Source organism: Strigops habroptila, chromosome 16 (assembly GCF_004027225.2).
Source record: "Strigops habroptila isolate Jane chromosome 16, bStrHab1.2.pri, whole genome shotgun sequence".
Taxonomy (NCBI): Eukaryota; Metazoa; Chordata; class Aves; order Psittaciformes; family Psittacidae; genus Strigops; species Strigops habroptila.
The window spans coordinates 6,453,249-6,475,300 of record NC_044292.2 but is presented as its reverse complement, the minus strand read 5'-3'; the positions used below and the strand labels follow the sequence as shown (position 1 = coordinate 6,475,300).

General features: G+C 43.5%; 2 protein-coding genes across 3 annotated transcripts in view; one reads left to right on the top strand and one right to left on the bottom strand.

The window, feature by feature from the left end:
* Window positions 1-2,134: 2,134 nt before the first annotated feature.
* On the bottom strand, window positions 2,135-12,254 carry ERRFI1 (ERBB receptor feedback inhibitor 1). Of its 2 annotated transcripts, none has more exons than XM_030508071.1 (4): window positions 12,169-12,254; window positions 5,509-5,705; window positions 5,313-5,389; window positions 2,135-4,701 (listed from the first exon to the last, which is right to left on the bottom strand). In XM_030508071.1, exons 2-4 carry the CDS (start codon window positions 5,628-5,630, stop codon window positions 3,503-3,505), a joined length of 1,398 nt encoding a protein of 465 aa, XP_030363931.1. In that variant the 5' UTR covers window positions 5,631-5,705; window positions 12,169-12,254; the 3' UTR covers window positions 2,135-3,502. The 2 variants fall into 2 exon arrangements, with proteins under 2 accessions (XP_030363931.1, XP_030363930.1); XM_030508070.1 differs by lacking the exon at window positions 12,169-12,254 and adding an exon at window positions 11,519-11,606.
* The window catches only part of SLC45A1 (solute carrier family 45 member 1), a 61,183-nt gene continuing 50,764 nt past the window's right edge, over window positions 11,634-22,052 (top strand). The window contains exon 1 of the mRNA XM_030508061.1: window positions 11,634-11,715. The gene's annotated coding sequence lies outside the window, so the exon portion shown is untranslated. The remainder of the gene's footprint in view (window positions 11,716-22,052) is intronic.

Below are 22,052 nucleotides of genomic sequence, written 5' to 3'. Positions count from 1 at the left end.
TTCAGGCCTCAGTGTGTCAAGTTGTAACTGCTTTGAAGTGTGATTATTCCAGTCAAATCTATCTGGCAAGGGGCTTCCTCCTCAGAGGCAATGTCAGGCCTTGCCCAGGTGAGCCCAAGCTCTAAATATTCCAATGTGATCAGGCTGTTGCAAAAGCATGTTGTGTCCTGACATGTCTTATCATGTGCCAGGGAATGAGCAGAGAAATGTCTTCTGGCCAGAACTTGCAAAGCTTCCCCCACAGCTCTACAGCATTAATTATTCACTTGGAAAATGGAATACACTTCTTGGATCATGCAAACTTTGTCCCCCAAAGCATAGGAATCTGGTGTCCAAGAAACATACAAGTGAGGCTTCCACCTGCCTTTGTCAGTGACCTCCTCACCATCACCCAGGCAGAACCACGGAACTGTGGAGCCAAGTCCTCAGTGAAACCTTATTACTTTGAATTTTTAAAGGGAAAACGGGGAAGCTACTGAAACGCTCAAGACTTGCCTATAAATTACTTTCCTTGTACTGAAGAGGCACGTGAGCTCTGTAACCTGCTTGAATGTCTTGCTTGTAGCCAAGCAGTTCCAGTTGCTATTTTCAATTCAGGTTCAGTCTCCTTTACTTCAGTTCAAGTTGCACTAAACTTAAGATTCATAATTTAACTTCTGGAATGAGCCATAACACTGTGCTGTTATCCAGCTGACACAGTAGGAAAGAGCATCCCTACAGACTAATTCTGTTTCTTTATTTAAATACTCAGGACGGAGTAGACAATACCAAAACTTTTAGGAAAGGAGAACATCATTTTTGCTTTTGACAAAAAACTATAATGGAGATTTTAGGTTAAAAGTCTTCTGGATTTTTGGAATTTCAGGAGAGGTTTTGCCAGACCGTTCAAAAGCACAAGTTGTTCAAGGGTTTTAAGCTTTTCAGCACTTAGTTTGTACTCAGAAGTAGCTCTTACTCTGAGGAAGTAGATGATGTCTTGCTGTGGCATTAGCAAAATGGTTTTAGCCCAATGACTGGGGAACTTCCAGTGCTAACAGATATGAAAGTACATGCCAGGGTGTGAGCTGGGGAAACTTTAACAAATGCCCCATTTTATACCAAAGCTGTGTTCAGCTGTTAGTCACTTTAGAGGTGTCTTTGGCTCGCCTTGTGCAAGTCACTAAGCAATAGCATCAGGCTGGTGGGAAGTGCAGGAGTTAGGACAGAAAACTTCTCCCATCACTGTGTTCACAGAGAGAACAGGGAATGAGACCTGGCAGCAAGGGCAGTGGCTCAGACTTGCCGTTTTACTGCCTTGTACATCCAGGAACACAGAATGCCAGGGCTGGCGTCCCTGTCACGAGGGGTTAATTTCACAATGTGTACACCAGCCATGTGGCTTTTCCCCAAGAGCCTTAAGCCAAACCAATCCCACTGAAAGCTTGAAGAGCTTACTATGGGGCATCTGCATGGGGAAGCTTGCTTCTTTCTCCCGTCCAAGAGTGGTTTTGCTACTAATTTGAGAGTAAATGATATTAAGAGCCAAACTGAGATGAGGCCTTTGGGGAATTAAAGTGCTTCCAGGTAAGGGGAAGAGAGCAGTCTGTTCAAACACAGGCACCTAGGCTAAAAAAGAGAGTTTCAATTGTTGGGAATGGAGTGGGATCCGGAAGCAAAAGCTGCAAGAGTCACAGGGCAGTTGCTTAGTTTTAGACTGAGTTCTACTGAAATGACAACTACTGAGTCTGTGCCAGGTCGCAATCAACAAAGAACAAGCTGCAGCTTAGCAGTGTCAATCTGTTTGCTGCAGCAGTGACTGTGTAACTCTAGTTTTATTTGCGGTACTAGGGTTAAAGCTGCTCAGATTTAAGGGGAAGTTTGCAAGAACTCATATGACTTTTTCCACCTTGCAAATGTGGAAATGATAGGCTGAATAACTCAATCTTACAGGATGGTTTATTGCCAGCACAAAACTATAGACACTGTGCTGCTAGGTAGGAAGGAGGAATTAAAATCAGTGGTGTGCAGTGTGAGTTATTGAACACTGCTGCAGAACTCTGAATTAAATGCAAGCTGAATTCAACATTTGCTGCGCATTTAACATCATTCAAATGCGCAGCTGCATACTCAATTCAATAAAGCAAAACCCAGAATGTATCATAAATATTTTATAACTTTATTAAATTCAAGACATGACAATATTCAAAATACAAAGTGAATTTTTTTATTCAATACTGTACACAATGCAGAAATATCAGTGCATTTCTATAGCATGTATTTCACCTTCATTTAGTTTGTACTAAAACAAATAAAAATTAAGCTTTAAAATAGCTCAAACACCTCATTCAGCAGTTTAAACTGTAAACAGCTTGTTTATTTCTGTGGAGGAACACATTCATCTTCTGCACCTCCGTTAAGGAGCACCCTGTCTCTTGTGCTTATCTGCAAGAGGATAAAGGTAATCAAAATGAGCACGAGAAACTGCCAATGCACAAATGTGGCACCTCAAGGAACTATGGATTGCTGAGGCACGATGAGGAAAAACTGAACAGCAAGAAGCAGCATCTGAAGCAGCGAGAGATGGGACTGACACTGTTCATAAATGGAATCATGTTTTTCCCTCATACTCTCCTCCTCCCTTAAAATACTGAACAGAAAACAAACCACAAGACCAGCTTGTGCTGTGTTTCTGTAGTTAATACAGTCAGAATTCCAGACTCTAGGTAAGCATGTTGTTGTTGCTGCCTACCTAATAGCAGCTGTAGAGCTGCTCGTATCCTCTGCCACTTTCAGGCCACTTCCACACATTTTTAGGATCCAGCAGGAAAAGAGCAGCAGTAGAGGCTTAGCAATAGCTGGTCCAAGTCTCCTAGGAAAAACTGCAAAATTGAGCCAAGTGTTGCCTAGCAACTGAAAGAATCCACAAAACCTAACTCACTTTAAAAGTCTTAGTGTCAAATCAAGTTGTAAAATAGGTTAATCTTTCGAAATGCACTTCCAATATGCTTGCCAAGTCTTGAAGTGGATATCAGATCTTGCAGCTACCTTCTTACCAGGTTGGCGTATCCTAGTCAAAGAGGACAGAGTCTGTTCTCAGCAGAGTTAACTGTGTGAAAGAACTTTTGGAAATGCCTGGTACAAAACCTGTACTGCATTATCTGCCCTGTTGTAGCTTTGTAAGTGACTCATAAGAAAAGCTAGATTGATTTTTTTTTTTAATTCTTTAATACCATGACTACCAAATACGTTCATCTAGGTAGCATATAACTGGCCAACTGTGACTACTCCCCCTCCATATGTTTCTATGGAATCTCTGTAGATTTTCAGCTATACAGACCAAGACAAAAAACAGTCTTAAGAAACATATCAGAGATATGCAGCATAGGAGGACTTTACCATCCGCTTTCCAGTTCTCGGAGGACAAACTGGTCCTACTTCATTATCTGAGAACCCGAAGAACTTTGTAACATGATAAAGTTGAGCTCCATCCTGAACAACTGAGCTGAGACTGTGCTCCCAGAGGCTATGGAGAAACCACGTAAGACAGATGTTTTCGTTTCAGATGACCAGCTATGTCCACCCTAGGTTTTGAGTCCAGTTTTGCTGGGGCTGTAGTGGCTGTGCAGTCATCAGACCACGACTGAACCTCTGCGGTAGAACTACTTTCTTCTGCCTCTCTGAAGAATTTCTCATACTTGTCCAAATAGGGAGGCCTCTCAGGCAGCAGGTAGTAGTGCGTTGAACTGGCCTTCTTACCATTTTCAATGATCGGAAGAATGCAGGGGACCCTGTTGGAAGATCCTTCACTATTTTGTCTTTGTAGAGCTTTGCTGCTGACATACTTAGGATCAGGTGCAAAACTCTGGGTGGGGGGCATAACCCCATTGAGGTATGATGGCAAGCTTTTGGGACTTGGCGTACGGGAATTGCTGCGTGACAAAGGTTCTCTGGGGGGCACTTTTGGAGGCCTGTCTTCATCACTATATGCACTAGAAGCAACTTCTGCTGACCACCTTCTGTAATCCGGTTTGAGAGCCCTTGGAGGTATGGGAACCCTTGGTGGAATCTCTGGTTTATCTTCATCAGAGTTTGGAGAAGACCTGGTTAAGTGTCCAGATAGTCTTACTACTGGTTTATTAAGAGATCCAGCTGGCCCAGAATGGGACCTTCGCAAACGTCGATGCAGCTGCTGTGGAGGAGGATAAATACTGGATATATATCCACTTAGGCTTTGTGTGGGGTTGGCATCTTCTGGTTTTGGTCCCGTTGGAGTATCAAAGTATGCATAGTTGATTTGTCCGCAGCCCCTAAAGCTCCGCCGGCTTGGAGCACTGGATTTAAAAGGAGGAAGTTCATAATCTTCTAACAAAAAGTCAGTATCTGAGCTAGTGAGGAATTCCACCTCCTTGTCAACCTCATCTGGAGTAAGGTCTTCAGAAATAGGCAGAGGGGGCAGTGGCCTGGAGCTCCGGTCGTTGGAAGATGCAGACAGAAATTGAATTGGCCCATTTTTTATTGGCATGTGAGGAGGTGTTTCTTCAGAAACACAGCCCATGGTTAATGACAGTTTACTAAAGCCAGGAACGAGATGGTCTTCGTATGTTGAAATGGGCTCTTCAGTTTTGGGACTTAAAGGAGGTGGGCTGCATTTCTGAGATGGGACTTGGGTGCAAGTTTCAGCAAAGCTGTGGTCATTTGCAGAAGAATGGTTGGAAGAGTGCCCTAAAAAAGTGAAAGAGTCTTTAGAAGCACTTTTCAAAGTAATACTCTAGCGCATGACTTTGCCACTGCATAGTTAACATATGATTCCTTCTAATGCAACAATAAGTAATGTCTGCTTAATGCTCCGGTAGTAAAAAGTAGCTATTATGGATCTTTTCTGGTTGTGGATCTGTGTATTTAGTTAAGAGAGCAGCTGATTACCTTATTTTAAGCCAGTCCTCCAGTTAAATGACGTAGTTCAAGAGGCCCCAAACATAAGCAATAGTACAGTTACAGCTACAAAGATCCCAGCAAAGGACTACAACAGAACAACTGCTATTTTACTGAATGGCTTTTCTGTCAGAAGTGTAACAGCAACTCGGAGGCCTCTAAGGACAAGGAAAAGGGTGGTTTTGTTTCTTTTAACTTGACCATGTTATTTAAAACGTTTGGGGTTTTTTGCTGGGCTTGAATAGCAACATTTTCTTGCATCCTGTCACCAGAGGGCAGCCTTATATCCAGAATGAGAAAGCATTTAGTGTCTTGGTGAAGACTTGAGGATTTACCTTCTTTGTTCCAAGACAAATCCAGTAGACTAAGTAAATACAAATGTGTTAAGTCTTTATACTTACCAATGGATGGTAAATGTTGCTCTGTTGATGGATTCAAGTTATACGCCACTGCTATAGGGTCCACATTAAAGAAAGTACTGAAAAGAAAAAAAAGCCTTCACTGTAAATAAACCATTGGTCAGCACTGGTACAAGTACTCTTAATGCTCATCGCATCTATTTGAAGATGCAATAGATCAAGTTTTAGCCTCACTCACTTTTCAAATCCACTGTGGCTACCCCAGCAGGTCTTCAGACTCCCCATGCCTTGACTAGTGTGAAGAAATCCTGTTTTTAACGGGACTCTCATCTCCTGAGCAGCAACTCCTGCAGTTGACATTGTGCACTACTCTCTGGTGAGGTCTCACAACCCTAGAAATTCAGTCCTTGACAGGTTTCCTGAAGTTTTCCTTCCCTTCAAAAGAGAGGAGGACATAAATATCAGAAACGTAAACTTGATGAGTTCATCTCTCAACTGAAATTCAGTGTTTTGAGGAATTAAATAGCTCTCTGGAAAGGCCTTGTGTCCTAGGACTTGCCAATAGGAAAACTTTGCCAAACTACTAAAGTACAAAACAGGTAACTTCTCTTACAGAATTCAACTGCATAGAAAAAAGAAAACCATGTTCAGTAAAGCTATTGATATGACAACTGTGCATCAACAACTTCGGTTCTTGTACATACACTGCTAGTTATTTAGGCAAAATCTGCCTTCCAGAAAAATCTCTTGAACTTTCTAGTAGCCATCTGTCTTTAGTTGTGTCTTCTTGCTAGTGTGAGTTTATGGTTTCCAGTGTAGCCACCATCTAACAGCCTAGGCTGGCTTTAAGTATTACCTTCAATAGCCTAACAAATGGCCTTTGTTCCAATAAACAGAATTACTGACTACTTAAATCAGAATCCAAAACTTCTTTTATATAAAGCAGTCACTATTAATAAACTTTAGCACCGAGATCCTTTAGATCATCCCCACGCCTTCTAGCCATTTCAAACAAACTGGAAATCTATTTTCTATTCTAATCTATCTATTATTTGAAAGAATCTCATCTTAAACTCTCCTGCTGTATTCACATTTATCTGGCCCATTTATGACAGAAAATGTGTGGGCAATTGCTTTATATTGAACAAGTAATCATAGTCTAAGGAACAAGTTGACTCACAGGGCTTGCTTTGGGAAATTCAGAATGAATTAGGAGAAGGGGGGAGTGTAAAAGTAGTCAACATGCTTAAGACAGGGGACATTAAGGCCGAGACTATAAGCAAAGATGTTCTCTGGGCCTGTGCTTCATCTACCCAAATATCCTAAATTCAGCAAGTACAATACAGTGTTACATGGCTGCTTAAAAAACCCAAAACACCACACAAAACCCCAACCCACCCAAACCAGTTTAATTTTTATCTGTCGAGAATCATTTTCTTTTTAACATGAGCTTCCTTCCACCTACCCCCTGAAAGAAGAAATTCCACCTAAACAGAAGTCAGTCAAAAACTGAGGCCTACGTCAGTGCAGTATTTGTGTCAAGAAAACCCCTTCAAAGTGTGGTACTGCCTGAAAATGGGGTGCAGAAAATAAATAGCTTATGGTAAATCTGTTCAATACCAGGCATTCTGTGGTGGATGTGTAATCTTCCTTTCCTTTAAGAGGAAGGATCCATTATACTTATTTGCAACATGAGGGATAGGCAGACTCCTAAGCAGGGCTGTAAACCAGGTGCCCCAGGATTTAATTTGCAGTCTGACACCACTATTTGCCTTTTATAAACAATTGTTTGAGAAAGAACAATTCTGCTGTGCTTTCCCAAGTGTGAACTGTGCCCGGGATTGATCATTCAAGCAAACCAGCTTCTGACTCTAAGAATGGCATAATGTGCAAGAACTAACCACATTCTGTGAGTCTGATGGTTTTCTTGATCCTGGCTTGATCCTGTGATTGCTCTTGTGTCAATGGAAGTGGGATTATACAGAGTATTTTAGCCAGGCATTTAAGAACTCTAGACAGGAGGCTGTTAACTTTAATAGAAGCGAACAAAGGCCAAACCAGTGTTCTGTCTGCTACAGCAGACTATGAGAGTTTTAGTCCTACTTACTTCAGCCTTCCTGATTTTAGGAAAGACTATGTTCTTCCTTTTCAGACAATCTCCTTAGAAGCTAGCTTAGCCTTGGAAATTTTCATGTTACCCAGTCAAGTTGGACCCTTCCCAGAAACAGGAATTGCAGATTTTCATAGTAAAATGAAATACAAACATACAGCCCCAATAAGCAATACCATAGTTCTGATTAGCAAAGAAGATCAAAATCTCTAGCAGTCCTCTAACAGCAGTACTCCCTTCCCATTCTGTAAGGGCAAGCAGAAGCCTTGTCGGGGGGGGCACCAATTTTAAAATGACTTCCTATCAGGTTAACACAGCTCACAAATAAAACATCCCTCACATCAGCTCACACTGCACTGAGCAGTGATTTTTTTGTGCCTCACAGATCCCACCCTATTAGCAATGAATCTGCAAAAGAAATGAAGGAGAATGAATTAGTGAACTTCAGGCTAGTGCCTGTGAAGGAGTTTGTGCTTCCATTTCAGTGTATTTTTTCATGTCAAATGCAAGTCACAAGTTGAAAAATCACCGATACAGAACACTGATCAGTCAGCAAATGATAGCACCTCACATCAATATCTTGTAAGATATTGAAATCAGCAAGACATTGATTATGATATTAAAAAATGAGATGGGGGGGTGGTGTGGTGGCACTGCCACACTCTCTCAGTTTAAGAGCACATGTAATGTGCTTGCTATGATAACATACAACCTTTGCAGGGCATGTCCTCCATCAGATCCCACACCAAAACCACTGCTAGTAATTACTGTGTCAGCTTTCTGAATGCTTTCTAAATCTCAGCTCTCGAGACCGACAGTTGCACAATTGTGCCTCTGAAATCCGTCTGGAATGCTAAGCTCGACTTCTGAAATGGACTTAAATATTGACTTACTCCAGGAAAAGGTCATTTTCACTTGTTTCAGTCAACTCTGTATTTTTTAAAAATAGTGCAAATTTTGCAGCCATAAAACTTGCTGCCTTCTAACAATACCCTCTTTGTGAATCCACAGAAGGTGACTTGCCTCCTGAGTGGACAGTTATGAAACTGTCCTCCATGCCTTAAGCTAGGAGTATCAGAGAGGTAAGGCACGTGCTCTTTCACTAAATCATCTAGTTACTTTTGCAGTGGGGTCTAGAGAGTTGGTGCTTATATTTTAAAACATGCATAAGCTTGTTTGAAGAAGCAGTATCTTACGAGGGAGCCATGAGGACATGTAATCAAGGAGTACAAACGCTATTTTATAGTGTGCTCTTGCTAAAGCTAAGCAGTACATCCTTCAGAAGCTGCTGTTTTCTAGTAATTGGCTTAAAATTTTTTCTACAGGCAGTCATGAAGATAAAGACCAACAGTTTTCACTCTAACTGTTGGTCCAGCCCTGCCTCCTTAAAGACTTAAGGATCTAAGCTTAACCAGAACTCAAATCAAACCATGTTTGCTAAAGAAAGGACACTGTGCAGTAATTGAAGGATTCAGGATCTCACGCTTGTTTGCCACTCATTTGCACAAAATGGGTTTCCGGTTCCTCTGCCTGTTGGCCCAGCTATGCACAGAGTGTGGCACTTAGAAAGATCGAAGCACTTGGAGCGCTTTTGAAGATGTTACAGCTCAGTGTTATTCAAGAGAAACTGAGTTAGTTCAATCTATAGTTAGTAATTACTACAGGGCAGCTACAAGCCAGGGCAATTCAAAGGTTTGTCGGTGCGTTAGGAAGCTATCAACACCATCCACTGTGAGGCAAGGTATGTGCAAAGGAGACTCTTCTTAATCATTCATGCCTGTTCACATTAACACATATGAATTATATTCTAAATACTGGAGATGAGATTGATCTCTTTAATAAGGCCAAATACATCTTCAGACTTGAACTGATGAGTGACGAATAATAGGATGGATATGTCTAAGCTGAAAATGGTCGAATGTATCCATAAACAGTAGGGTATCTACATAGTGAGGAATGTATATGGGAATATATGGGAAAATATTTGTGAGACAAAATTTAGTTATAAAACATCACAAATATAGAGTTTTCATATGGATATGTATCACTAAGTACCTGTGTTATAGCAACAGTAACCCTCTGTTTAGAACCTCAGAAGCATTTAATATATTTTAGCTCAATGCCTATCACTGATCACACAGAGACTCTTACTCTGTTCCCTGCTCTTCCAGCCCCAGTGCAACCAAATATTTGAGGTGAGTCAGGTTTGTAATAAAGAAAACCTTTCTGGTATGCACAGTAGACCAAAGCATGCTCTAGAATGTTTCACTTAATGGCTATAGAACACAGCAATTTGCTGTACAGAATTCTGAATGCCTGCACAAGTTTTGGACAGCTTTTAGACCTCTTGTAAGAAATGGGAAAGAGAAAAGGGGGGGGAAGTAAGACCCACGTACCATTTTTGGGAGGGGAAGAAACATGGCTATCTTAAATCCACCACCTATTTTTGCTCACCTTGCCACCACATATCTTTAACAAATCTCAGAAGCAATTCACAGGAGGAGGGGCACATTTTTGCACTACAAGTCATCCACTCCAGCTAGCTGTTCCTTATTTGACAATGTGATGTAATTTCCTTTTTTCTTTTGACTTTCTATTTAACGTAAGCACCTGAGATAGAGCCACCTCTTTTAATATTGAAGTATTTCAGACTTCTAATTGGACTTTACAAAGCCTAAGAGCTGTTAGTGTAACTTTCAGGAACTCCATATGCTTAAAATACATCTTATTTACTGCGCACCAAACCTCCACAGTGCAGTTCAGTATCCATCAGAGTCACTAAACTAATCATGTTCAAATACAGACCTTGGGAGATTTTCTCATGTATAGGAAATATAGTTGTTATAAATAAGGCATAATCTTAGCTTTGAGAGATTTTTCTACATGTTCTGCCAACCAGAAATGGACCACTCTGTGGTGTAAAGTTTAAGACTATGATCGCTTAGTAAAGATGGATAAAAATGCTTCTCAAATCATAGGAGGTTGCAAATAAAATTAATTCTACAGGTATACCCCAGGTGATGATGGGCATAAATTTAAACAGACAAATGAACTGAACAGCAGACAATTTATTTAGATTACAATAGCTATTCTTGAATATATTCGAAGAACTGCAGTTTATCAGGGAGTTTAACTTCAGTTAATATTTGGGCTGCCATTTCACGGTCCTACACAGCAACTGGGAGGAACCTGTAAATTGCCAGTAGAAAACTAATAATTAAATAGCAAGACAATTGCCTTGCCTCTGCTTGTCAGATTTCAGATGCATGCTTAAGGTATGGTACTTCACCCTCCTGAAAATTTTAATGTGAATATATCCAGCTTACATTCAGGAAATAAAAATTCCTGTATAGCTGACTCAGTCATAACCATAGCGTTAGCCACGCTGTGATAAGTTTTAATTCTGTTTTCCACTACAGAGAAGTGGAATTGTTTTCCTCTGAAATAATTCCTGTATTTCAGAGGATGGCAGACAAGAACATATGCCCCCTCAAAAGATGGGTTTCTATTAACAAAACCCAACCAAAAGACTGTCCCGTATAGGTACAGTGCTAAGGAAAGAAAACTAGCTCTCTAGGGCTGAATATGAGCAGTTAAGTTTCTTCCTCTTAAAAGTGTGACCAGCTTATAAATGCAATTCACAACTGTTTGTGAGGTAGAAGCATCATTCACCTGTCATTCTAGTATGACAAAGATTCAGGTATCCCCAAACTGAACAAAGAGACCTTGCCCCCAGAGCCTTTCCCACCCAGTTTATCAAGGTATAGTTAAGTATTGTTTATCTTTAGATCAAGCCTAGCAAGTGTTTTGCTTATTGCTTCAACACAGGGTCCTTAGTTTGTGCACTAGTGGCATGAGGCCACCAAAGCCTCGGAGTCGCTCTGGAGTGCTCTGTGTAACCAACATGGGGACTGTCTGCATCAGGCACACATGCTCAAGAGATGCACTGTAAATACTTGAAGGGTACAGTGCTGTCTCCAGATTTAAACACCACAGACTGGCTATTTTAGAAAATCGAGTATATGTACGTACTGTGGGGTATTAGGTCATGAAGAAATGTTTATTCTAAATTAAGCCATCCTAAATTAGAGTGCAAAGCACAGAGCCTGAGCCCGCAATGCGGTCTCTGTTTACTCACAGGAGCAGGAGGAGCAGCTCCGAGGCGAGAGAGACGGAACAGTGATACTGTTTCGGGTCTGGCAGAAAACGCGTGGCATGCCACGTTGATTTCCAGGAATGTGGCTCCGGGCGCCCCTGACCGCGGGTCCCACCCGAAGGGGCTTCTGCCGTGCAGGCGCGCTCCCCGCCGCGGCGACCGGAGACGCGACCCCGCAGGTAAGCGGCGCAGCGGCGGGTCTGGGGGCCCGGTGCTTCCCTTCCCCAACCCTCTCGACAGCGCAAGGGCACAAACCGCGCTCCCGCTCCTTCTCAGCGCTCCTCCCGGGCCGCGGCCCGTCGCCATCCCCTGCGCCCGCTGGCGTGGGCCGCGCCGGGACCGCGGCTCCGTGCCAGGGGGCCGGCCAGCCCTGGCGCTGCGGCCCGGGCGACCCCCAGGTGCTGCCGGGGGTCGCCCGCTCCGTCGCCTTCGGCACCCGCTCCTCTCCCCGGTGGCGGGAGCCCGGCGCGGCAGGTACGGGGCGGCCCCGGGCCGCGGCCGAGCGATACCGGGCGGCTCAGGTGTGCGGCGGGCGGGAGAGGGCTCGGCAGGTCGCGATAGCGAGGGGGCACCGCGCCGCCATGGCAACGAGCGGTGCGGCGGGAGGCGCCGCCGCGGGGGCCATCACTTACCGGGACAGTGTCGCGCAGCTCCGCATGTCCCTGCGCGGCCGCCGGCGCGACACGCATGCGCCGAGCCCCGACAGCGCCCGGTCACTGCCGCGGCGCGCGCGGACCGCGGCTCTTATACCGGGGGGCGGAGCCGCGGCGGAGCCCCGCCCCGCCCGGCCGCGCCCACCGAGCGCCGAGCTCCTGTCGCGGGCAGCCCTTAAAGGGGCGATGGCCGCGCGTGGGCGGTCGAGGTGCGGTGCCGGGAGGGTGCGGGACTCGCCGGACACGGGCGGGGAGCGGGGGCTGCACCGGGCCCTGGCGGCGCTATCCACTCCTCCGGGCCCGGCTGTGGGAACGGCCGCCGGTGCGCCTTCCGGGCAGCGCTGCCGGCGCGGTACCACCCCCGCCTCGGCGCCCTCCGCCCCGGCCTGCGGGGCCGCCAGCCTCCGGGCTGAGCGCGTTCGCCCAGTGGGGGTGACCAGGGTGAGGGGCAGGCCTGGGAGCTGTCGCCCGTGGCTTGGCCCAGCGGGGCGAGTGAGGAGCCGCTGGGGGCTGCGGGCAGCGCGGAGGCGGCGCGGCACTGCGGGAAATTGCGCGGGCCGGCCCGGCAGAGGCTGCGGGGCAGCGCTGGTGAAGCCCTGCCGGCGCCCAGCTTTTCCCGCGGTGGCCGGCTTCACCGAGCACACGCCCGGTTCCCCAGCGCTCGGCGTCTTTTCTTGCCCCGGCCATCTGCCTGTCTTTGCGCGGCCGGTGCGCTAAGCGTTCCGCGGAGCTGCCCGCCGCCCCTCGCTTCCGTGTCCCGGTGGCGGTTACTCGCTCCGCTGCTCCCTTCCCTCAGCTCAGGAGCCGCTCCACGCCGCCCGCCAGGGGGCGCTCGTTCTCCCGCCCCGCGGGCCCCGGGGCGGTGGGGAAATGGCGGCGGGGGCGCCTGTGGTAAGAGCGGCCTCGTCCCTCGCGTTCGGTTGTCCGGGTGTGTTAGAGACACAAATACTCACAAATAGTGTTTTGTCCTTCGACATTTCTAGAAGGAAAACACCACCAACGCTTTTCACCCTTCGCTACTATGAATGTGCTTTTTCCTGAACTTTGAGTTGAAATAAATCCCTCTTCAATTGTATGTGGGTTATCAAAGATTTGCAGTGAATCTTGTGTCTAGACTTAACATTCGTGATGGTAAAACACAGTGGTAAAGCAGTAGATTCTCAGCGAAAGCTGCTGTGTAAAGGCTTGTGAGCATTTGCAGATGATACTGTTTATTTACAGCATAAGCAATGTGAATTGATTCTGGTCAGTTTTGCTGTAGAATATAATAACTTCTTTGTTGGACAAAGGAATGTTAATTGGGGCTTTAAAACTCCCAGCACTGGGAGTTGCTAACAATAGGATTGACAAAATGTGTCTGCTATGTACACTTTGAGCTGGAATAGTTAATACTGCTAAGGAAGAATGCTTGATTTCATTGAGTGATGTCCTGCAGGTGACTTCTGCTTTCCCTTTTGGGGTTTCTATTGACCTCTGGTGAAAGTCCCCCATCTGCCCTGGTTCTTGGGGACTGTAAGCTCTCCTACTGCATGTTTGTCTCATAAGAACTGCTGTATTGCTGTAAAAACAAAGGTGATGTGAGAAGAAAGGGAAGGACCACAAACTAGGAGAGATTTTTAGTGTGTTTTTTCCTTGGATGTGGGAAATGATGAAGGGGTCTTCTAAAGTTGACTGAACATGTTACGCATGAGAGATGAGAGAAAGTAAAAAGAATATAAGAGAGGGTAGAAGCTGCCAAAAGAAGGGCAGAGAGCAGGCAAGTGAGGCTCGTGGGCTGGATGAATTCGGGCACATCATCTTAATGGTAACACTGAACTAGTGGCGATGGCTTGAACTGTACGTGTGCAGACTCATTCCAAATGCTTTGCTGTATTTCTGTTGCTCTGGACCTGAAGACTGCAGCTGATTGTTTCTGTGGACGCCCTGCACGTGCAGCATGAGTTACTTCAAGTTAAGATTTTCCTGGTTGCATATATGTGTTGAGGAGAAAGTAGCATGTTGGGGTTTTTGGTGGTGGTTTGGTTTGGGGGGGGTCTTCTGTTTGCTTTAAATTCTGGTGTGTTGATGTGCTCGCTGATGGTGCAAATACCCTGAATGTTGTTAAGAATGGATACAAAGGACAAACTTTTGTTTTCAGAGTGTTGACATGACTTCAGTAGGATAAACTCCTGCTGTGCCTCCACAGTGGAACGTGAGCAAGAATAGATTTTTGGGTTTGACTTATCTGTGTCTGAGAATCTTTGGTCCAGGAAAAGGCCATTCCGGCTTTCCCCGCAGTTGTTACCCTATGGCCTCTCTATTTCCATCAGCAGGCCTGGTTTTACTCAATTAGAGAACTTAGGAGTTGGTTCACGTGCATGTAATGCTATGGAATTTTTGTCTTTTACTGTTAAATGACTTTACCTATGGCTTTTGGTCACTAAAACCCCACTGCCTTAAATTTCTGATTGTTCTACTGAATAAAAATCTTTAGTAATTGTGTCACTTGTAATAATTTCTGTATTGACTAGTGCACAGAGGCAGCTGAATTCTGTACCAACAGTTACATTCTCATTTCTCTCCCTTCTTTGCAATGTGAAGTTATTTCAGGACTCTTAAACCAACTCACAGTTCTGTAGGCATGTGTAAACCACTCTGCTAATTGCCCTAAAGACTAACTCCTAAGTAATCTTGGACATCCAGGTTGGTTAATACTAGTTAATAACAAGTCTGCTGGAATAAAAAGCACAACAGCTCAAGTAGTATTACAGTATCTTTTGTACCCTCTTTTGTCTGTATTTAATAAATGAAACATCTGAATTTCTTGAAAAAAAAAATACAATTATGGATTTTCATTCATGATATTCCTTTTCAGTCAAAGATTCCCTTTGCAGAGGAAATCCTTGTGATAATGGATATCCTTTGATCAGAGCTGTCCTATTTCTAGGTTGTTTTGCAGCATATGCCTTTCAATGATCCCAGTTCCCTTGATACTTCCCATTTTTAACACTTAAAGTTTTCAGTTGCTATTTCTGCTTGCCTTGAGAGAGACCAGGCACAAGTGTCAGCAGCAGTTGGAGAAGTGAAAGGCAAAATCTCTTCAGGAAGCTAGAAATTTATTAAAGTAAAATTTCATACTGAAAGACTAACATGGAAAGTACTAGATACATATTTTTAATACACAATGTCAGATACTGCTCTTGCACAGTCCTTCTTTAGAGTGTCATGATTGTTTTGGTGAGCCAGCTTCTATAAATATTAACTTTGTTTTACAGTAGCTGTTGCTGTATTATTGCTTAATCCTGTTTATCTGCAGCAGCTGCTCTTGAGCAGCAAGCTTGGGGTTTTTCCATGTTTTCTGGTAAGCGTGCCTCCGCTCTGGTTACCTGAAAGAGAGGGAGTGAGTAGCTTAGATACTCTTCTGCCTTGTTAATGACTAAAAAAGGTAATTGTGGTAAGTCATTAGAGAGGAAAAGCTTTTCTGAAGAGAGGTAAAAGTGTAAGTTGGATGCTGTGGTGGTAGTTTTTGCATGACTAGTTATGTGAATGAGGGTGGTGTAGATAACGCTTCTGCAGCACCTCCAGAGGTGCTTCTGCAGAGCAGTGGCCATCTGTTACATTAGTTATTTCAGATGTAGCCTTTATGAACCCTTGAGTAAGGGGTTGCTTGGGAAAAGCAAACCTAGCAAAAAGCAATGCAGAGAGTGGTCTATGAATAGATCTTTCCATCATGAGAATTCCTGAATTCTATAATTATTCGATAGCTTAAAATTCCACGCGTTGGCCTTGGCTTGGATACTGACTTCCAAAATGAATGAGTTGGCATGACCCTCTTCCCTCTTTCTTAAAAATCACAGCCTTTACCTCAAGCAGAATCGAGATGCACACAGCAGAAGTTAAACGGTGAGTGAGTGTTAAAGTAGTTGCGTTTCATAGGTTTTATAGAGGTTCTTATCTTCTGTTTTGTGGTAGTCTGGCAGTGGCTCTACATCTGGATATTGAGGTTAAGGAGGCTCTGTGGTACTCTCACTCTGGTACTTGCGTGCTTTGTGACAATGTACACAAAGTACACAGATAATGAAATTCTTGGTTACCTGAGTTTTGAACATCTCTTGCCCTGAAGTGAGGGAAAGCAACTTGATTCAAGGGAGAAAACAATACATACAAGACACAAAGGAATTGCTATAGTTTCACTGAACTGATAGCAAATCAGAGACTGTGGTGCAGTGATGTCAAACTCATGTGCTTGTACATGAATGGAGAAAGCATGTTGCCCAAATTACAAACAGTTAAACTTTGTCCTTCTATTCTTACTATACAGCGGATGTTGTATGCTGTACTGTGGCACGTATTGTGGGATAGAGAAAGATGTGTAGGTGTGCAAGGAAGGGGCAGAGACAATGAGTCTGAATGTAAGGCGTAGCCATAGATTAGCAGTGCAGACTCTCATTGCAAGGGTAACAATATACTACTGCGCAGATCGGTTGCTGAAATTCAGCCTTGTACGAGGGCCATTACTCAGGCTTTGTGCAAATTCACTGTATACAAGACTTTAAAGCAATTGGATAACACTAAATTGCCTCTTAAGTCATCATAGAAACTGACACAGATAGCAAATCTTTTATGCTTCAGGCATATGGAAGTGGTTTGTGATGCAAACATACTATCTAAACGGAAGTACAGCATGGCTTTTGGGAGCTCTCATCTGTGTACCTTGATTACATCTCTGTCTGAATGCTGCAAATGCCCAGAACTTCTGCACAGCTTCAAAAACCAGGTGTAGAGAACCTGGTGAAAGAAAAACCCATTCAGGCTGTAGAGAAAGCGCCTTGTATCAGACTGCTGGGAATCGGAAGGACATTGCCCACTGCCCTAAGCATTTCACTTCCTCTTTCCCACATGCTAAAGCAGTATTGGGTTAAGTGGACCTTGGGATTTGAGGCAGTACAACTGCAGTTAGGATACACATGTATTTTGCTCTCCCTTTCATATTTCAATCATACTCTTCCATTGTTTCTTGTCTGTGTAATTCGGTACACAGTGATTCAGTTCTACTTACAAGATTCAGCTCGGGTCTTGTGTCCTGAATCCTTCTAGGAAAGGACTCCACTGTTCTTTGAATTTGGAGGCAGCAAAGAAGGGAACAGGATTAGGAGAATGCCACAGAACTTTTTCAGTGTAAGGATTCATTGTTGCTGTGAATGAGGAACATGTGCTCGCTTCACTGGTCAGATTTGTATGAATGCAGTTACACCAGGCAGGTATAGGGCAGAATGAGTGTGTTGCATTTCCAGTTTAGCCAGAAGACCCACAAAAGGGAGGAAACTCATGGGTCAGTAAAGGAGGGCTAAATTAGAGGTTAGCATATTCAAGTGTCTAGACAGCAAATACAGACATACTGCAAAAGTCAGTCTGTCAGGGAGTGGAGAGTCTAGATTAAAAAGCCATTTCAAAGGCATGTTGCCTGCATGGGGTAATCATGTGTTCAGACTTTTTCAGTACATAAGCATAAGTTGAGTGAGGGAAGAGATCAAAAAAGGACACAAAGATTGACACAGATTCTGTGGCAGCTTAGACAGGAATGGAACTTGATAAATTAAAAATAGCTGGTTGTTCACACTTGTGTTTCCCAGAAATGGCCACAGCCACATCTGTTTCTTACCATCCATTCTGTAATAGTTGAATGCCTCACACAAGTATTACATCCATCCTCCTGCTGTAGGGACATTGTTATACAGTCCTCCCAGGCTGAGTTCATTCTTGCTCTCAGGCGATGTAACCTGGTCATCAGGAAGCTGAGCTCTGGTCTGGTGAAATACCCAGAGCTCACTTAATCCGTTATATTGGATGCTTTTAGAGCAGTGTTGGGAGCCGTTCCACTGCAGGATGCTGGGCTGGTCGATAGAAACAGAGGAGCTGACTCAAATCCCAGTCTAACTGCCCTGTTGCATCCCATCTCCTTCCGTACAGAGCCAGAGGGCTTGCTGTCAGCTGACTGGCTCCCCTGTTTTTATGCCCTTTAGGCACAGTGTTTCTAGCAAGTGCAGTGTTGTGCATAATGACAGTTTGGGGGAAGTTCCTGGAATCTCCCTACATGCAGCGTTAGGGTCTGCAGCACTGCTTAAGTTCCTTCTCACCCTCCCCGAGAACAGGTCATACTCGGTTACCTTTGTCTGTTATGCTGTTTCTTTCTCAGTATGCTTTTTCTGCATCTCACTGATGAGATGCAGAAATGGTCATCTCACTACACAGATGTTGTCCTTGTGGTGAAGCTAAATGACCAGAGAATGGTAGGATGTACTCACACAATATTTTGCAGGTGTCTGTGGTGTCTGTTCTTCAAAGCAACTAGAAGCTATGCGAGTAGTGGCACAGTGCTCAGCTTGAGCTGTTATACCCTACCTGGTAAGCTGGCTTTGATAAACAGCCAAAGTGTTCTTGCATCTGAAAGCTGCAAAACACCCTCTGTGTGTGTAGTGTTTGTTATCTCTGCCAGGGAAGGATTTATGTCTCTTTGCTTCATGAAATCTCAAAGGGTTTGCTCACTGCAAGGAGCTTATCTGATGCAGGGGCCTCTGAACTGGTCCTTGCAGGAGGTGAAGGTTATATATTACTCTGTCAAAGACACCAAGGTAAGGGACATGAATGAGATCAGGTAGTTTGTCTGTGGAAGGAGCCAGTCCCGGGTGATGTGGGGCACTGCAGCCACTGAGATGATCTCAGCCACGTTGTATTGCTCAGTGTGAGACTCATCAATTGCTGTGGCCAGACCCTTGTTTGTCCGGACCAACCAGGAACTCTTGAAAAATAACTAAGTATTATCAGCACCTATAGCTGTTGGGTATTTTATATTGGCAGATCTAGAAGTCATCAATATTTTACAGTCATAATTGGGCAGTGTAGGCTCCACTGAATTTAGAAAGAATGGTAGCAGTCAGCTCTTCGCTTTCTTTGTGCCTTTTTCTGTGGCTTGTTCTACCCTTTTTACCTATTAAAAGCAATGCCATAATTCTTTTGATAAAATAGTTTATGTATAGAGTATCATCAATTGTTGTGGCTTATGATCCCTACAAAATAAATAGTAAGCAAACTGACAGCCTAGAAATATAGCATGCCACTAAAAACATAACCCAGGGAAGCTTGGGATGCCTTATGTATCAGGTGAGTATTTGCAAGACCTGAAAGCAGGGGAAGGAGATTTCACACACTTTACAAGATTTGCAAGTGGAACAGTGTGTAGCTTCAGTGAGCTGGGGAGGTAAGAGCAGATTGAACAGGAGGGACAGTGAGGGTAAAGCTCAGCTGGTTCTCACTCTGAACCAGTAATTTCAGTTGAAAGGCTTTATATATAGAAATGGTATTTGGAAACAGTTGTAAGTGTATCATTGTAGAAATTAATAGTTTGGTAACTTGATTCCCAAATCGTATAAAGTTAATTTTATTCATATTTGAGATTCTGCCTGTATAGGGCATGTGGAAGGGGACACAACAGTCTGCTGAGCATTTATATTTTGAGATGTGTACTTGTATTTGCGCTACTAATGCCTCGCTACAGACATCCCCAGCAAAGTGACACTGTGCTGCTGAACTTGCTTCTGGTTTTTTTGTCATGTCCAAATCTGACATGTGTTTTTAATGTCTATTTATGAATGACATCTTTAATCCAGGCCTAATGCTTACATACCTGAGTGCATCTTTGTGCCTACTAATAAACCACAGGTTTTCTGAGAAGCTGAGCAGGACAGGACCTAATGATTTTGCTGGAAAAAAGATTAGTCAACATCTCTACATTTCAGCTCTTCCTTGTGTCTACACATGGAACTAAACAGCTGATATTTAGAAGTGGTTTTAAATTTTGCTGTCTCTGGTGCCCTGTCTCTAGTTCAGGTTATTATATGTGTGTTCTAAATAACCTTTGTAAGGTTCAGAGAAAAAAGCCAAGGTCATGCCTTTAAGATCAGCTTCCTAAAAACATTTTAAATTGGCCATCTCAAAAAATGAGGCGTGAGAGTAGCTGTTTCTCTTAAACATATATGTCATATGAATGTGTACATATATATACACACAGACGTGTGTACAAGACAGGTTTTAACTGCACTTGTGCATAGCAGCATTGGCTGAAAACAGATAAGAAGGGGGAAAAGCTGGTGTGATTGTATTAAATTAAGCTACTTGATTACTTACATTCTTATAAAAGCACATTTCTACGTGATGTGCAGGTGGTATTTTTTGTGTATTGGCTCTACTGTGAAGTCGAGGAGGGGAAGAAAGGATTCCAAGGTGAGACAGAATTTATTACTGCTGTAGGAGTAATAATCTGCTTTAGGAGTGAGAAACATGAGCTTTCGAGGGTCTTGTTCTGCCATTCACTCTCTTCATACATCACATCAACTTGGATAGATTTATAAAAGTACAAATTAAGGGAATAATGTGATTCTGTGTTTCCAGCCCCCCAAAAAACCCAACCGCCCTAAAAAACTGTTTTGTCCTCCTTTAATATACAGCACTGAAATATATGGAGCACTGTTTCAAATGCTCAATTGAATTCCCTTCTGTGTTCAAATCTAAGAAATTCACAAGGAATAATGAATTTAATCAATTTCTTGGACTTACATTGCAGAAAATTGATGTGACATATTTCACACTTGATTTGAGAGATGAATCTAAGTGATGGTGGAGGTTTTTTGAGCAGCTAAATAGCTTGATTTTAGCACATCTTCGATTTGAGCTACTTAAGTTATATCATGTTTGTGCTGTTATAAGCATCACCTAACTGTTAATCAAAACCACAGCCAAATATGTAACCTTTGGTCAGTTCGGAGGCATGTGAGTTTTACATTTTTAGTGTAGATTTGTGGTAGTGAGATGGAGCTGTTGAAAGTAGATGTGAAGAGTAAAGTATGATCAAACTGAATTTGCTGTTGAGCTTAAAATATGAGGAGGAAAAAAGTATTCCCATTGCATGGCTCGAAGTGGCTTTGCAGCGAGAGCAGTGGGGCTGCACCTGCATGGCCTGTGGCATGGCCAAAACCAGCATCCACGAGTCCAGAAGTCCCTGTCATCTTGAGACCAGACTTTGCTGGGCAGGGGCTGGGAGGTGGAGGTGGCCTTGTAATGGCAACTCCTCTGCTGCCCTGTTTTGTTCTCCCTCTGTTGCCTGGGCTTCCTCCTTTTCTGTTCCTACGTGCTCATGAACATAGGAAGAACAATTTTCTTTGTAATTCAGGAGCTGGGAATCCTATCCCAGATAAACTTTAACATTTCCAGGAAGTCATAGATGCTTCTCTTTAAAACGTAATGAGTTTGTCTTTGTTTTCTCCTTCTCTAATTGGCACTTTCCATTCTAATAAACCAACACCCACAAACTGTGCAGCCACATGATCTTTTCAGTTAATACAAATCGTCATTTCCAGTCCAATAGACTCAGTTAATTGTGTAAACCTGCAACACACCCATAAAGTGGCTATCTAGTTTGTTATGCAATGATGAATCATGAAGGAAATGTGCAGTGTAATTAAATACAGTGATGCAAAGATAGTAGTATGAAGCCAAAATCAAAGTATAAGTGATAATCATCTGTATTAAATGTTTGTTTCTGCATATTGTTTTTAGAAATTACTTAAATTATAAGTTATCTGCCTGCTGCACACATGCCTGGCCTATGTTTTGACAAGTTAAAAAATTACCTGCAAACCTGTAAATAAGCTGAACCAAGTCTGCTATCAAAATAGTCTTTTGAGGAAGGAAAGGTACGTGGTTCCATCTCAGACTTGGCACGAAGGCGCTTTCTAATTCTGGTGTGATCTCCTGAGTTTTCTGGTCTCACTGGAAGCAGTAGTTTCAAAGTAAAGATTTCATGAAGTTCCTGCTGAGAAATGTTTTCT

Coding starts and splice junctions, on each gene's coding strand:
- ERRFI1 (XM_030508071.1), bottom strand. CDS start 5,630: ATGTCAACTGCAGGAGTTGCTGCTCAGGAGATGAGAGTCCCGTTAAAA. Junction 5,390..5,508: donor AGCCACAGTGGATTTGAAAA/GTGAGTGAGGCT, acceptor TTTTCTTTTCAG/TACTTTCTTTAATGTGGACC. Junction 4,702..5,312: donor GCAACATTTACCATCCATTG/GTAAGTATAAAG, acceptor TCACTTTTTTAG/GGCACTCTTCCAACCATTCT.